The 13,340-nt window shown below is 43.0% G+C and overlaps 1 protein-coding gene across 3 annotated transcripts in view; it reads left to right on the top strand.

Annotated features, from left to right (window-relative positions):
• Ints11 (integrator complex subunit 11) overlaps positions 1-13,340 on the top strand; it is an 18,962-nt gene that overhangs the window by 1,105 nt on the left and 4,517 nt on the right. Inside the window, exons 1-4 of one of the 3 annotated variants that reach the window (XM_021161633.1) lie at positions 525-555; positions 1,433-1,530; positions 2,140-2,213; positions 4,307-4,535. In XM_021161633.1, the coding sequence (XP_021017292.1) occupies positions 1,492-1,530; positions 2,140-2,213; positions 4,307-4,535 (342 nt within the window). In that variant the 5' untranslated portion in view covers positions 525-555; positions 1,433-1,491. Of the gene's footprint in view, positions 1-524; positions 556-1,432; positions 1,531-2,139; positions 2,214-4,306; positions 4,536-13,340 lie in introns of those variants that run through there. The other 2 variants (XM_021161631.2, XM_021161632.2) reach the window with 2 other exon arrangements.

A 13,340-nucleotide genomic window follows, 5' to 3' on the forward strand; every position in this document is an offset into this window, starting at 1 on the left:
GCCTCGAACTCATAAATCCACCTGCCTCTGCCTCCCGAGTGCTGGAATTAAAGGCGCGTGCCACCACCGCCCAGCCTGAAACATCTCATACTGACTAAATACTAATTAGCTTACACGATGAAGCATATTCATTGACCTGGCTCCCCAACGCCCCCTACCACCACTGGGAAAGTTTTGTTTTCTGCCACAGTTCTGAAATTTTTGGAACAGCTATTTAATCTCCATGTAATGTACTCAGTGACTCACTGCCTCATCCCCCTACCGTGTAATTTTGCTCTATTCAGGGATGTGTGGTCAAGGTAGTATTCCTTACTTTTTTGTCAGTTTTGTTTTCTCATCCTTTTCCCCTGGAATTGTAAATCTCTTTGGGAAGAACGTTTGCCAGTGCCCAAGAACTGGGCTTTGTAATTTAAAAATGTATACTTTGGCACCTTTCTTGGTAGTCATGTAATAATAGGTACCTGTGATGTCAGGTAACTCTTGTAAACTTGCAGCCATTCCCCTTCTATAAGTGCTTTAAGGGCAGCAAGGCCTGGCACAGCTTCAGGGCTAAAGGTACTATGGGGAAGGATGCTAAAAGCTTTCAGGGAACACACATCTAGAGGGGACAGCAGCAGGCCTGCAGAAAAATCTGAGCTTGACGACTCCTCAGCGTCATTGTGGATGGCTACGTAAGGAAAGCCATGGCTGGTCACCATGATATTTGTGATGCTGATAGTTGTTGATGCCTCCAGTTGGCAGTGGAAACCATAGGATCCAAGATGGCAGCAGGGCTGTTGGTTGTTTTCAGGTTGCTGTTGAGACTTGGACCACATCTCTCTCCTTATGGATCCAGATCCCAGGAGAGGTAACAGTTAGTTAAATGTGTCCTATGTGGTCAGTATCTTGGGCTGGGATGACTGCTTAGTCATCCGGAGCATCAGAGGAACTCCCATTGAGGCTGAGCTAGGGGTATGGGGCCTGTGCTGCCCACTGACCAAAGTTTTGCAGTCAGTCATGTTTATTTGTAGTTAGCCTAAGGCCATATGGCACCATTCAACACTAGAACTCAGGATCCAGGCCTCAGCCTCTTCAGGAAGACATTTCAGGGAAGAAAGCCTCACTGGTTTGCAGCCCCATAGAGGGTCAAGGGTAGATAATTTGAGTTAGGTTTGGGGAACAGCAGTGATGTTTACAGAGCACTGGCTTGTGTTTGTTCAGTGCTCTGCTAACAATTCGTTACACCTTTGAGATGTGCGGGAAAGCATGGTGAGGGAGGGCAGGAGCCCCTAGCACAGCACCTTGTCTCACTGTTGTGCATTTCCTTAACCTTCGTGTGAAGGTAGTAAGTGGTTCAGTGTCGGTCAGCCCGTGCAGTAGTGAGGGAAGGAAACTTGGGGGAAAGAGGGAGGAACCATGGCCTTATCTTTCACTTGTCCTTCTCTTTGAGTAGGGGCTGGCCAGGATGTAGGCCGAAGCTGCATCTTGGTCTCCATTTCGGGGAAGAATGTCATGTTGGACTGTGGGATGCACATGGGCTACAATGATGACGTGAGTACTGTGCATGAGCGGTCCAGAGCGCAGCAAGGGCCACAACTTACTTTCTAATCATGTTCTTTCTATCTAGCCATGTGAGTCCTGGGGCCTTAGGGGATAAATGGGGCAAGTGGGCAGCAGAAGCATGGACAGTTATACCCTTGCAGCATGGGGTGGGTGGCCCTGAACACAGAACTTAAAGATAGATAGGCCTCTTAAGGATTTTTTTTTTGGGGGGGCAGGGGGTCCAGACAGGGTTTCTCTGTGTAGCCCTGGCTGTCCTAGAACTTATTCTGTAGACCAGACTGGCCTTGAACTCAAAATCTGCCTACCTCTGCTTCCCAAGTTCTGGGATTAAAGGTGTGCACCACCAATGTCCAGCTCTCGTAAGGATTCTTGAGTTTGGTCATGATTGGACCCTTTCAGCTTAGGGACTTGCTCAGATCGTAGTTTGTGAGGTCAGTTAGTAACATGACCTTTCCATGAGGTGGCCTAGATGCCACCCACCAATGTAGGGGTCCTCTGATCCTTTGCTGGGGCCACTCCCTGGGGTACACCAGTCTTGCTTTCAGGAGACCCTGGGTAGCCTGAAGCAGTCCAACTTTTCTCTTGTCTTCTCATCAGAGGCGCTTTCCTGACTTTTCTTACATCACCCAGAGTGGCCGCCTGACTGACTTTCTGGACTGTGTAATCATCAGGTAGGTTTGTCATGTTTTTGGTGGTCCTTCCTTGTACCCATACCCTATTATGGATGCCAAAGGCCATGTGTGCTACCCAAGCTACATTGTGGGTCACTCTTAAGGATGGTCATTATCCACTCAGAGCCAGGAAGATGGCTATACCTATTGACTATGCTCTCAAGTCTCATGCTTAACAGGTACCCCAGGAAGTAGAGACCTGGCCAAGGTACCTAGTACCAAGATGTTCCAAGTGTGGGTCCCTCTCCAGCCTAGATGACTCCCTGAGACCCTTTCCCACTAGCACCTAGCAACTGTGACTGCACCCTCACCAGTTCTTCCCATTTTACTAGCTAAGTATGTCTGGGTCTCTCTGCTTGTACTTCCTCTTCTAACCAAGCCTCAGTTTTCCTATTCCTTTGCTGTCTCAAGAGTGCTAAGCCCTGCCGCTCACATTGGCCATTGCTGATACTTGAGTCAGTTCATGGTCTAGCCTCCAACTGCTACCACTACGGATTGGTAGAGCTGAGTGAGGGGAAACATTTTGTTTTTTCTTCAGCTCCCATTCTCTTTTTGTTGTTGTTGTTTTCTTGGTTGTTTGTTTTTTTCGAGACAGGGTTTCTCTGTGCTGGAACTCACTCTGTAGACCAGGCTGGTCTTGAACTCAGAAATTCACCTGCCTCTGCCTCCCAAGTGCTGGGATTAAAGGCATACGCCACCACACCCGGCTCGGCTCCCATTCTTATGTCCTATCCAGACAGGCTGCCCAAACCCTTCCATAGTCCCTGCTGACACCCACTCTGTCTGTAGCACTTCCCTTCAGCACCTCCCCTGCTGCTGTCATCTAGAGTGGTCCTGGGGGCCTGAAGCTTATCTGGATAAGCGCTGTACTAGTAGCTCAGGCTTTGGAATTTTGGTCCATTCTGGACATGGATCTCCCACTCCCTGCCTGCTGTGGTTTCACTGTTCCCATTCTTTCTGCTGAGGGTATTTTCCCATGCCTTGATTGAGCTGTCTCAGTTCTCTCTTGGCTCTACCAGAAAGACTTAATGACTACCTGGTATGGTGTGTTCCGTGGCCTGCCTTAGATTTCCTCACTGACTTGTCACTGTCTGATTCAGAGCTGACTCAGATGGTGTGTGATTGTATGTATTTGTAGGAGACCATAGACAACCTCAGGGCTATTCCTCTTTAGTCATCATTCCCTTTGTGGCTTATGGTTTGTTTGTTTGTTTGTTTGTTTGTTTTCCTCTAAGACAGGATTTCTTTATATAACCTTGTCTGTCCTGTCTTGGAACTCACTCTGTAGACCAGGCTGGTCTCCAACTCACAGAGATCTACCTTGCTTCTGCCTCCCAAGTGCTGGGATTAAAGGTCTGCTTCACTATGCCTAAGCTATTGAAGATTTTTAAAAAGATTTATTTATTTATTTTTATTTTATGTGTATGGGTGTTTTGCCTGCATGTATTTCTGTGCACCACTTGCATTCAGTGCCCCAGAGGCCAGAAGAGAGGGCATCAGATCTGTTTGGAGCAAGAGTAAAATGATTGTGAGGGGCCATGTGGGTACTGACAATTGAACCAAGGTCCTCTTGAAGAGCAGTCAGTGTTACAAACTTCTGAGCCATCTCTCTAGCCCTTTTTTTTTTTTTTAATTAATGTATGTGTGTTTGTGTGTGGGTATGTGCCCATGGAGGCCCAAGGCTTTGGATCCCCATAGATCATCATGTAGGTGATGGGAACTGAACTCGTGAACTGAAGCAGGACCCTCTACCCAAGAGAATGAGTGCTCTCTACCCCCTGTTTCCTTCTTCCTTTTTTGTAGATAGAGTCTCATGTAGTACTGGCTGGCTTAAACTCCTCATCCTTCTGTCTCTACCTCCCAGGTGTTTGAATTACATGTATGTGCCACCATTGTCTGTTCTAATTCAGGTTTAATTATTAATTGCATATTGTTAGGCATCTAGGCTGTTCATTTGGGAAGACTTTTGATTCTGTAGTACCTATGACAGTGACCCACATAGGCCTCGGTAAATGAGTGGACCCTGAGCACGGGGCTGAGTGGGGTGGCTGGAAGAGGGTGGTCCCAGGCTGACTAGTGTCACATTCCCCCAGCCACTTCCACCTGGACCATTGTGGGGCACTCCCCTACTTCAGTGAAATGGTGGGCTACGATGGACCCATCTATATGACCCATCCTACCCAGGCCATCTGCCCCATCCTGTTGGAAGACTACCGCAAGATTGCAGTGGACAAGAAGGGCGAGGCCAATTTCTTCACTTCTCAGATGATCAAAGACTGTATGAAGAAGGTGGTGGCTGTTCACCTGCACCAGACAGTTCAGGTCAGGATCCCTGCCCGACTCTACACGTAGTCTGGGAGTCCCTGGGAGTGTCTTGGTCTTAGGCACCTCATTTTACTCTCATGTCTAGCACTGTGGAGTCACAAAAAACAATAGTGTCCAGTCACATTTGGCATTTAACTTGGGAGAATATATGTGGTATGTCTGTATGCAATCAAGGCTGTTTTCCAACTGGCTCTGCCCAAGCAGTATTCCATAATCCAGGCCACCTTCTTCCCTCCCAAGGGAGAGATCTGAGGTATATGCAACTTGCTGGGTCTGTTATTTGGTAAGGAGGCAGAGACCAGACAACAGGATGGACCAGTCTGGGTGAGTACCTAGTACCAGGCTGTGATAATATATGGGTCAAGAGAGGAATGAAGGATTTTAAATAGCCAAGTGACTGGTTAAATTTAACAGAGTTCCCCAGAAATTGTCTGTTTCCCATTAGAGTCTTCGTTGTGCTTCATATGTTACCACCACCATCCACATCCATTTTGTTTGATTTTGAGACAGATTCCCAGTGTAACTCTGGCTGTCCTGGGACTCTCTCTGTAGACTAGCCTTGAACTCACATATCACATAGATCCACCTGCCTCTGCATCCCAAGTGCTGGGACTAAAGGTGTGCACTATCTGGCTAAGTTTTAAACTTTAAAAAAAGATTTATTTATGTATGTATTTTATATATATGGGTACTTTGCATGTACATCTACACACCAGCAGACAATTGTAACCTGCCCTGTGAGTGCTGGGAATTGAACTCAAGACCTTTGGAAGATTGAGCCCTCTCTCCAACCACAAAATTGTAATGGTGTGTCCTTTTTTTTTTTTTTTAATTTCAAACCTTTTTTACTTGATACTATTACTTTTATGGGGTTTTTGTTTGTTTGTTTGTTTTTTCTTTTCAAAACAGGGTTTCTCTGTATAGCTTTGGCTGTCCTGGAACTCACTTTGTAGACCAGGCTGGCTTCGAAATCAGAAATCTGCCTACCTCTGCCTCCCAAGTGCTGGGATTAAAGGCATGCACCACCACGCCTGGCCTACTTTTATGTTTTAAGTTGACCTTAACTATATTTATATGTACACATATGTGTGTGTATTTATTATTATTATTAGAGAATTTCATACATGTTTACAATGTGTTTGATTATACTTTTTCCCAAGCCCTCCTAAATACACCCCAATTCCAACTTTATGTTAAAACCCCCAGTGAGTTCAATTAGTATGTCCATGGAGTTGGAGCCATTAACTAGAACATGATAACTTACTAGTAGCCACACCTTCAAAGAAAAATTGACCCTCTTTCCCCCAGCAACTATAGATCCTCGGCTTACAGTGAGGCCTGTGAGCCTTTCCCTAACCCATGTTGGAATTTTGGTTGTCAAGTCCACATCCTGTGCAGTTTATCAGTGTTGCTGTGAGTTCATGAGTGCAGCAACCATGGCATCTCAGAAACACATTTCACGGTGTTCTTCCCCGTCCGTGGCTCTTATGCTCTTCCCTTCTTCAGTATTCTCTGAGCCTTGAGGAGGGAATGTGATACAGCTGTCTCATTTAAGCATGAGCATTCATAATCACTTACTCCTAGCCGACTCTCTTACTCAGCCCACATAGTACTTTTTTTTTTTTTTTTAATTGTTAGGCATGGTGGTATAGGCCATTAATCCTAGCACTTGGATGACTTGAGGCATTTACATAGATGGGGTCCTGTCTCAAAAAAAAATTACTTATGTGTATGTGTGTGGGCCTGAATGTATGTGTGTGTGTGTGTGTGTGTGTGTGTGTGTGTATGTGTGTGTGAGAGTGTGAGTGTGTGAAAGGCTGTTGAATCCTTTGGAAGTGGAGTTACAGACATTTTTGAGCTGCCACAGGGTGCTGGGAACTGAACCTGGATCCTTTGGAAGAGCAGTAAGTGCTCTTAACTGCTGAACCCTCTCTTCAGCCCACACATGCCTTTGTTTGCTTGTTTTTCCGGTACTGGGTTTCTCTGTGCGATAGCTCTGGGTGACCTGGAGCTAGCTTTGTAGACCAGGCTGGCCTCACACTCAGATCTGCCTGCCTCTGCCTCCTGCGTGCCGAGATTGAAGGCATGTGCCACCCTGCTCAGCCACACATAGTATTTTGAAATATGGGTCTTAGGAAGTATATGGCTTTATTTTGTTTGTTTTGAACTTAACTTGGTTAACTAAGATCACTGTGTATTTGTATATACTCTTGTATTATTTGTCTTGCCTTTTTTTTTCATTGTTCCTTAAAATTCCTTTCTTTTCCTTTCCTTAGTGACGACTATATACTCTTACAATTAAAATTACTTGGAACTTTTTTTTCCAGGACAACACAAAAATCTTAGAGCATCTTAAAATTTACAGCTTTCCTGGCTAATTATTTATTTTTGAGACAGGGTCTTATTTATGTAGCCTGGCTAGCATAGAACTTGCTATGTAGAGCAGGTTGGCTTTGACCTCATAATGATCTTCCTGCCTCCATCTCCCTTGTGCTGGGATTAAAGGCATAGACCACCATGCCTGGCTCTTTACTCTTTATTATTTCTCTGTGCATGTATGTTGCACATGTATGTATGTTGATTCTGTTTATGGGGAGAGGGAAGGAAGGTAGGGGAAGAGAGGGTGGGTTTGTGCATGTGTGTGTGTGTGTGTGCCCACGTGCACAAGTCATATTGGCTTTTTCAGACATGTTGTTGAGTTTAGTCTCAAATGTGTGATGTTGTTTCCTGCATTATAGTCTCATGGGCATTAGTACTGCAGGTGTCTGTCATGCCAGGTTGACTCTAATTCTAATCTGCCTACTGAAACACTGTGGTCTATGTTACCTTATTACCTAAAGATTCCTCTGACAGTCCTAGAGAAAGTGACCAAAGGTACATACATTGATTTTCTGATCTACTGCCAGGATGTTTTCCTGGGAGTCTGGTAAGGACAGAGATTTTACTGGGGTGCACAGACCAGGAACTGGTCCCAATCCCATCATTCTTTAGAGTTATCCCTTCCAGAAGCATATAGTCTAACCACTGCCCCAAGTCTTGACCTCCTGGTGATGCCTAGGTCCCTGTTGCTGACCTTATGAGAGCTAAGACGGTTTGGAAGTTAGCTATCTGCACGGTGCTAAGGATCAGGGAGTTTTACGTTTGGAAAGGCTGGCCAGCTGGGATTTTAGAAACTGGATTCTGTTCTTTCATGCATCTGGGGTTTCTTTTTTGAGTCTTGGGGGGGAAATATCTATATTCTGAAGAGTCCATTTTAAATGCGGAAAGTGAGGCCTGGTCAGGTATTGGGGGATACCTGTGTGTAGTGAGAATTCTGGAATTTTGGTTTCTTTAAAAAGCACAGAAGTAAAATGTTTTCATTTTAATCCCAGGGTGGGGATCTGGGGCTGCTCTGAACTGTCTGAAGCAGCTGACTATGATTTGCAGAGGCATGGTTTTGTCAGCTTGCAAGCTGCAGATAGTTTTTGTGATTGTGTGACATTTAGAATTCTGGGAACTTTTAGGTCCCCAAGAGGCAGTGTAATCTCAGAGACCGCCCACGATGAAATAAGGGGTAAAATGGTGATGCCCCTGGGGAAGAAGGTATTGATGTGTGTCATCAAAAACAATCCCTGGATCTACGCATGCCTTTAATCCCCAGCTCATTTAATGTGCTAACTAACATTTAATGGCAGTGAATAGAGTAATTCAATTTGTCCATTTCAGCCTTTTTGTGTAACATTAGAAGTAATTTGTAGGCAATTTCCTCAATCCATTATTTATCATTATGTGGATGGTATTTTATTGGCTAATTCTGACATAGATACTTTAGAGAAAATAAACTTAAAGAAACACAAAGAATTTTGCCACGTTGGGGGTCGGGGTTATAGACTGCTCCTGAAAAATTAGAGAGGAGATTCCATTTGGGTTATAAAATAAGTAAACAAAAATTCAATAATGAAAGATATAGATCAGAAGAAATCATATATAAACTCTTAATGATTTCCAAAAATGGTAGATGTTAATTGGCTGTGGCCTACCATTGGATTAACTACTCTAGACTACGTAATTCGTTTCAAACGTTACACGGAGATTTGTAGACCAAGATGGTTAACAGCTGAAGCAGAGAGAGTTAAATCTAGTAGAACAGAGATTATAAGGTGCATATGTGGATTATATTTTTGGTTATTTTGTCTTCAACTCGTCTTCTTCTGGGATCATTATCCATAGGAAAGATGGTATTATGGAATGGATTTTCTTAGTATATAGACAAAGTAAAAAAATTAAAGTGTTACATAGAAAAAAAAAGTTTCTGATTTAATCATAAATGGTAGAATAAGGCTACATCAGTTGTCAGGAATATACCTGGCAGAAATCGTAGTACCTTTTACTAATGTTGAGATTATGTCATTATGGGTGATCATTGAAGACTGGCAAAGAGCTCGTAGCAACTATTTGGGAAAAATTAATGGCAGATATTCTAAAAGAACCTTCAGTTTCTAGAAGGAACTAATTCAGTTCTCCCACATATTGTAAAAGGAATACCAATTCCTAAAGCACCTACATTCTATGCTGATCCAAATAAGTATGTAAGGAATGGCAGGCTATAAGTCAGACAAAATGAGCAAAGTAATTCAAAGCCCATATACTTTACTTAAAAATCAGAGCCGTGTGCAGTTCTTATGGTATTAGATTTTCTGATTCTTTTAATATAATTACTAACTCTCAGTATGCAGAAAGAGTTGTTCTGCATATAGAAACTGCTGAATTGATTCCAGATAATTCAGAACTAAGTTTGTTATTGGCAACAGACTATCAGAAATAGAAGCTACCCAGTATTTATTGCCCATATTTGGTCTCATACAGGCTCTCCAGGTCCATGGGCATAAGAAAATGAAGAAATGACCAGTTTTTAATAGGAAATGTGTTAGACGCCTCAAAATTTTATGAAAAATACCATGTTAACTATAATGGGACTTTCTCAGACCCACTGGCAATATAAATAATGACACAGAGCCTTATTGTTCTAAAGCTTAGGCTTAGTTGAGCAGTCTCCTGACTACTCTTTTCCTACAAATCCTGGCCTATGTCCCACCATGTGGCCAGGTGTACCTCTCTGCCCCACTCTGGTCCATCTGTCCACCTCCAAGTCTTCTGGCAAATCTGTGTTTCAGTGTTTCTCCCTGAGCCCCTCTGTCTCAAAGTTCTGCCTTCTACTTCCTGCCCAGCTATTGACTGTCAGCTCTTTATTAAAGCCAGTCAGATACAACTCTAGATTGCCTTATGCAGGTGAGGAAGGAACAATTATTTGCACAATATGAGACAGGCGATGGGCCATAGAAGTAACAATGTCTGATCCTTCTGGTATTTAGCTCTCTGCCAGTAAAGAATTAACAACTGAATATACAGAGGTGTACTTTCACACAATTTACCCCAACAGTTAACAGTAAAGTTTTTGTTGTTGTTGTTGTTTTTAAGCTTTGTTTGTTTGTTTGTTTGTTTGTTTTTATGTATATGAGTACACTGTAGCTGTACTGATAGTTGTGAACCATTATGTGGTTGCTGGGAATGAAGGTTGCTCTCTCCGGTTAGCCCTGCTCTCTCCATCCTAAAGATTTATTAATATATCTAAGCTGTCTCCTCGGAGACACCAGAAGAGGGCGTCAGATCTCATTACAGATGATTGTAAGCCACCATGTGGTTGCTGGGATTTGAACTCAGGACCTTCAGGAGAGCACTCAGTGCTCTTAACTGCTGAGCCATCTCTCCAGTCCCAGTAAAGGTTTAAAGAAAAAAAAAATTATCACCTAGAAACAAGTCAAAAAACTTATAAGAAAATGTCTTACTTGTTCTTTGAACAACAAAATTCCATTACCTACAGGAAGTTACTTTGGCACTTGGTACTTTGGTACCTAGGGGTACCAAAAGAAATGAAATCTGGCAGATGGATGTGTTTCATTTTGCATAATTGGAAAAACTAAAGTTTATACACCATACCATTGATCCGTATTCAGGGTTTCAGTGGGCAGCTGCTTTGAATCTGAAAAGGCTGCTTCTTTAATTACACATTTCCTAGAAGTAATGGCAATTATGGAGATACCAGTACAGTGCCTGCAACTATGTCATCAGTAAGATGAAACAATTCTTTGTGTGCCCATTACAAGTATATCACACAATCCTACAGGACAAGCACTTGTAGAACAATCTAATCACACCTTAAATGCTTATAAAACAAAAAAGAACAATAAAGTCCTTCAGGATAGACTAAATCGTGCTCCGGTAACCTTAAATATTCTGAATGTTACTGAGAAAGGAACAACAGCAGCTGAGAGACACTAGGCTATAAAAATAACTAGAAATAAATCATGCTGTATACTATAAGGATGTGTTGACAACAGAATGGAAGCTAATGAAAGTTTTGTGGTTGCTGGGATTTGAACTCAGGACCTTTGGAAGAGCAGTCAGTGCCCTTACCTGCTGAGCCATCTCGCCAGCCCCGTAATGACATTTGTAATTCTGGGAATTTCTCAGAAGTTCAAGGAGTTAAGTTCAGAGGCAGTGTTGGTGGTTAGTGGTCATTCAAGGGGGTTGGTTGTGGTTTGTTAGTAGTTGTGCTCAAAGACGAAACAAGAAGAAAGAACTTATATTCCTCCCCTTCTTTTCCCCCCTTTCCCTCTCTCTCTACTTCTCTCCCACTCTTCTCCTTCTTTCTCTATCTAATGATGGGGGTGAAATCAGGAAGATAAAGGGTAGGAAAAAGAAGAACCCACAAAGTTGCAAAGACTAGTTATACCCATGTGCTTTGCCTATAGAAGACTCCATGTTACAATGTGCAGGAATCTCACAGGCTCTGGGAGACATTCCTCTTACCAGTCTTTGTGTGGCAGACATTCCTGGAGAAATACAACACACAGGTCTGATTCAGTGTTCTGAGTTGCTCAGCATGATCAAAGAAAGAGGGCCACTCAAGAATGAATTTAGGACTTGCTAGCCTAAATTCAGGGAGAGCCAGCCTGTGGCCTAAATGTTCAAACCACCACACAAAAGCATATTTATTGATTGTTAAACAAAAGTCGTTTTTTTGAGTAAAACAAGGTCCTCATATCAAAGCTCTTGAAGGAAAACCTCACACCCTGCAACCCTAGTCCTTGTCACTGTTTGCAGGACCCAATAACGTGTGGTGTTCCTGGTGTGCCAGGATGGCCTTGCGACCAAAGTCATGCAAAGGCTGTAAAGCTCCTTCAGAAAAAAAGTCAGTGTTTTCCACGGAGATTTCTTCAAGGTCTGAGTACTTCTAGAAACTAACTGTTCATTCTAATGTTTACCCTAACTATGATAATTCTATTAAAATTCCTACTACATCTAACACACCCTAGAAAAGAGGCCACAATAAAACAACAATGCACAAATGTCCAATTTATTGATCCAATGAGAATTTTTTATTGTGGTTACTAACAGGGTATGGGTGAGGGGTTACTTGCAAGGAACAGGGAAAACTCAAAAATAGCAACATCACCAGAACACATGTGAAACTTCCTTGGAGATTTCTATCTGGCTTGGAGGCAGCTCCACCAATTTGGACCAGCAGGCCATTCTTCAGTGACAAGATCCTGGGCGAGATTATCAGGAAATCAGAAGATAAGGAGATAGGAAAGTTTGGGCTGTGGAGGTCTTCCATAAGCTGTTTTATGCCAACCAAACTTATCCAGAAGAATAGCATCTTATACTATTTCCAGGATAGAGTTAGCAGAAATTATCATACAAGTGCAGGAAGTCAGCAGGAAGCTAATCCAGTACTCTGACCAAAGAACACAAAAGCATTGTAGACTAAACACACTGCATCCTCTCTTCAAGGGGGAAAAACCAAGTTCCCAAGAACTTCTTTGAGGCCTCACATCCCAGCCTCAGACTGGGCCTTACCCAGTCTGTCCCTATGCAAGGACACAGAACTAGTCTCTTTTGTTTTTCTCATCAGGGCCTCTGATAAAGCCTTGAATCTGTCTGGCTCTCAACACTCCAGCCAGATCATTTCTTACCTCTGATTTCTTCCCACAATTTGGCTGGTTATAGAGTACCTAACCGGCAACTATTACCTTTTATACTGTCTGTGGGGACTCTCAGGACTTCCAGTGTATGCTCTTTCATTTACCTCCTATTTACCCACAAGGCTCTGGGCCTCCCTATCCTTCTTGGGGCAGATGTTTCAATTTGGAGGCAATTTCTCAATTCCAAAAAACATGCCTACAACATGGCCCCTTCCTTTGCTTCCTGTGGACTTGTCTTCCTTGAAGCTCTTCCATGGTCACTTATCATGAGAGGCACAATTCCAGAATGATAGTTATCTTATCCATAGCATTTGGAATACTGTCTGCTCCTTTTATTTAGGCTGCTTTCCCTTTAGAGTTTGAGATCTTTAATTCTTCCTGCCTATGTTCCTGGGGCTCTGAGTGGCTTAACATTAGATCTTTTCACTATAGGCCTTCCATTTTGTTATAGTTCATACTGGATCTTTTTTTTTTTTTTTCTCTTGAGGTAGCACAGCCCAGGTTGACCTCAAACACTCTGGTCCTGCTTCAACATTCCAAGAATTCAAGAACTGAGATAATAGTTAAATGTTGACATGTGCAGTGCTTCAGCATTTTATTTTATTTATTTTTATTTTTTTAAGATTTATTTATTATGTGTAAGTACACTGTAGCTGTCTTCAGACACTCCAGAAGAGGGCGCCAGATCTCGTTACAGATGGTTGTGAGCCACCATGTGGTTGCTGGGATTTGAACTCTGGACCTTTGGAAGAGCAGTCGGGTGCTCTTACCCACTGAG

The sequence above is a fragment of the Mus caroli genome, chromosome 4 (genome assembly GCF_900094665.2).
Source record: "Mus caroli chromosome 4, CAROLI_EIJ_v1.1, whole genome shotgun sequence".
NCBI classification, from domain to species: Eukaryota; Metazoa; Chordata; class Mammalia; order Rodentia; family Muridae; genus Mus; species Mus caroli.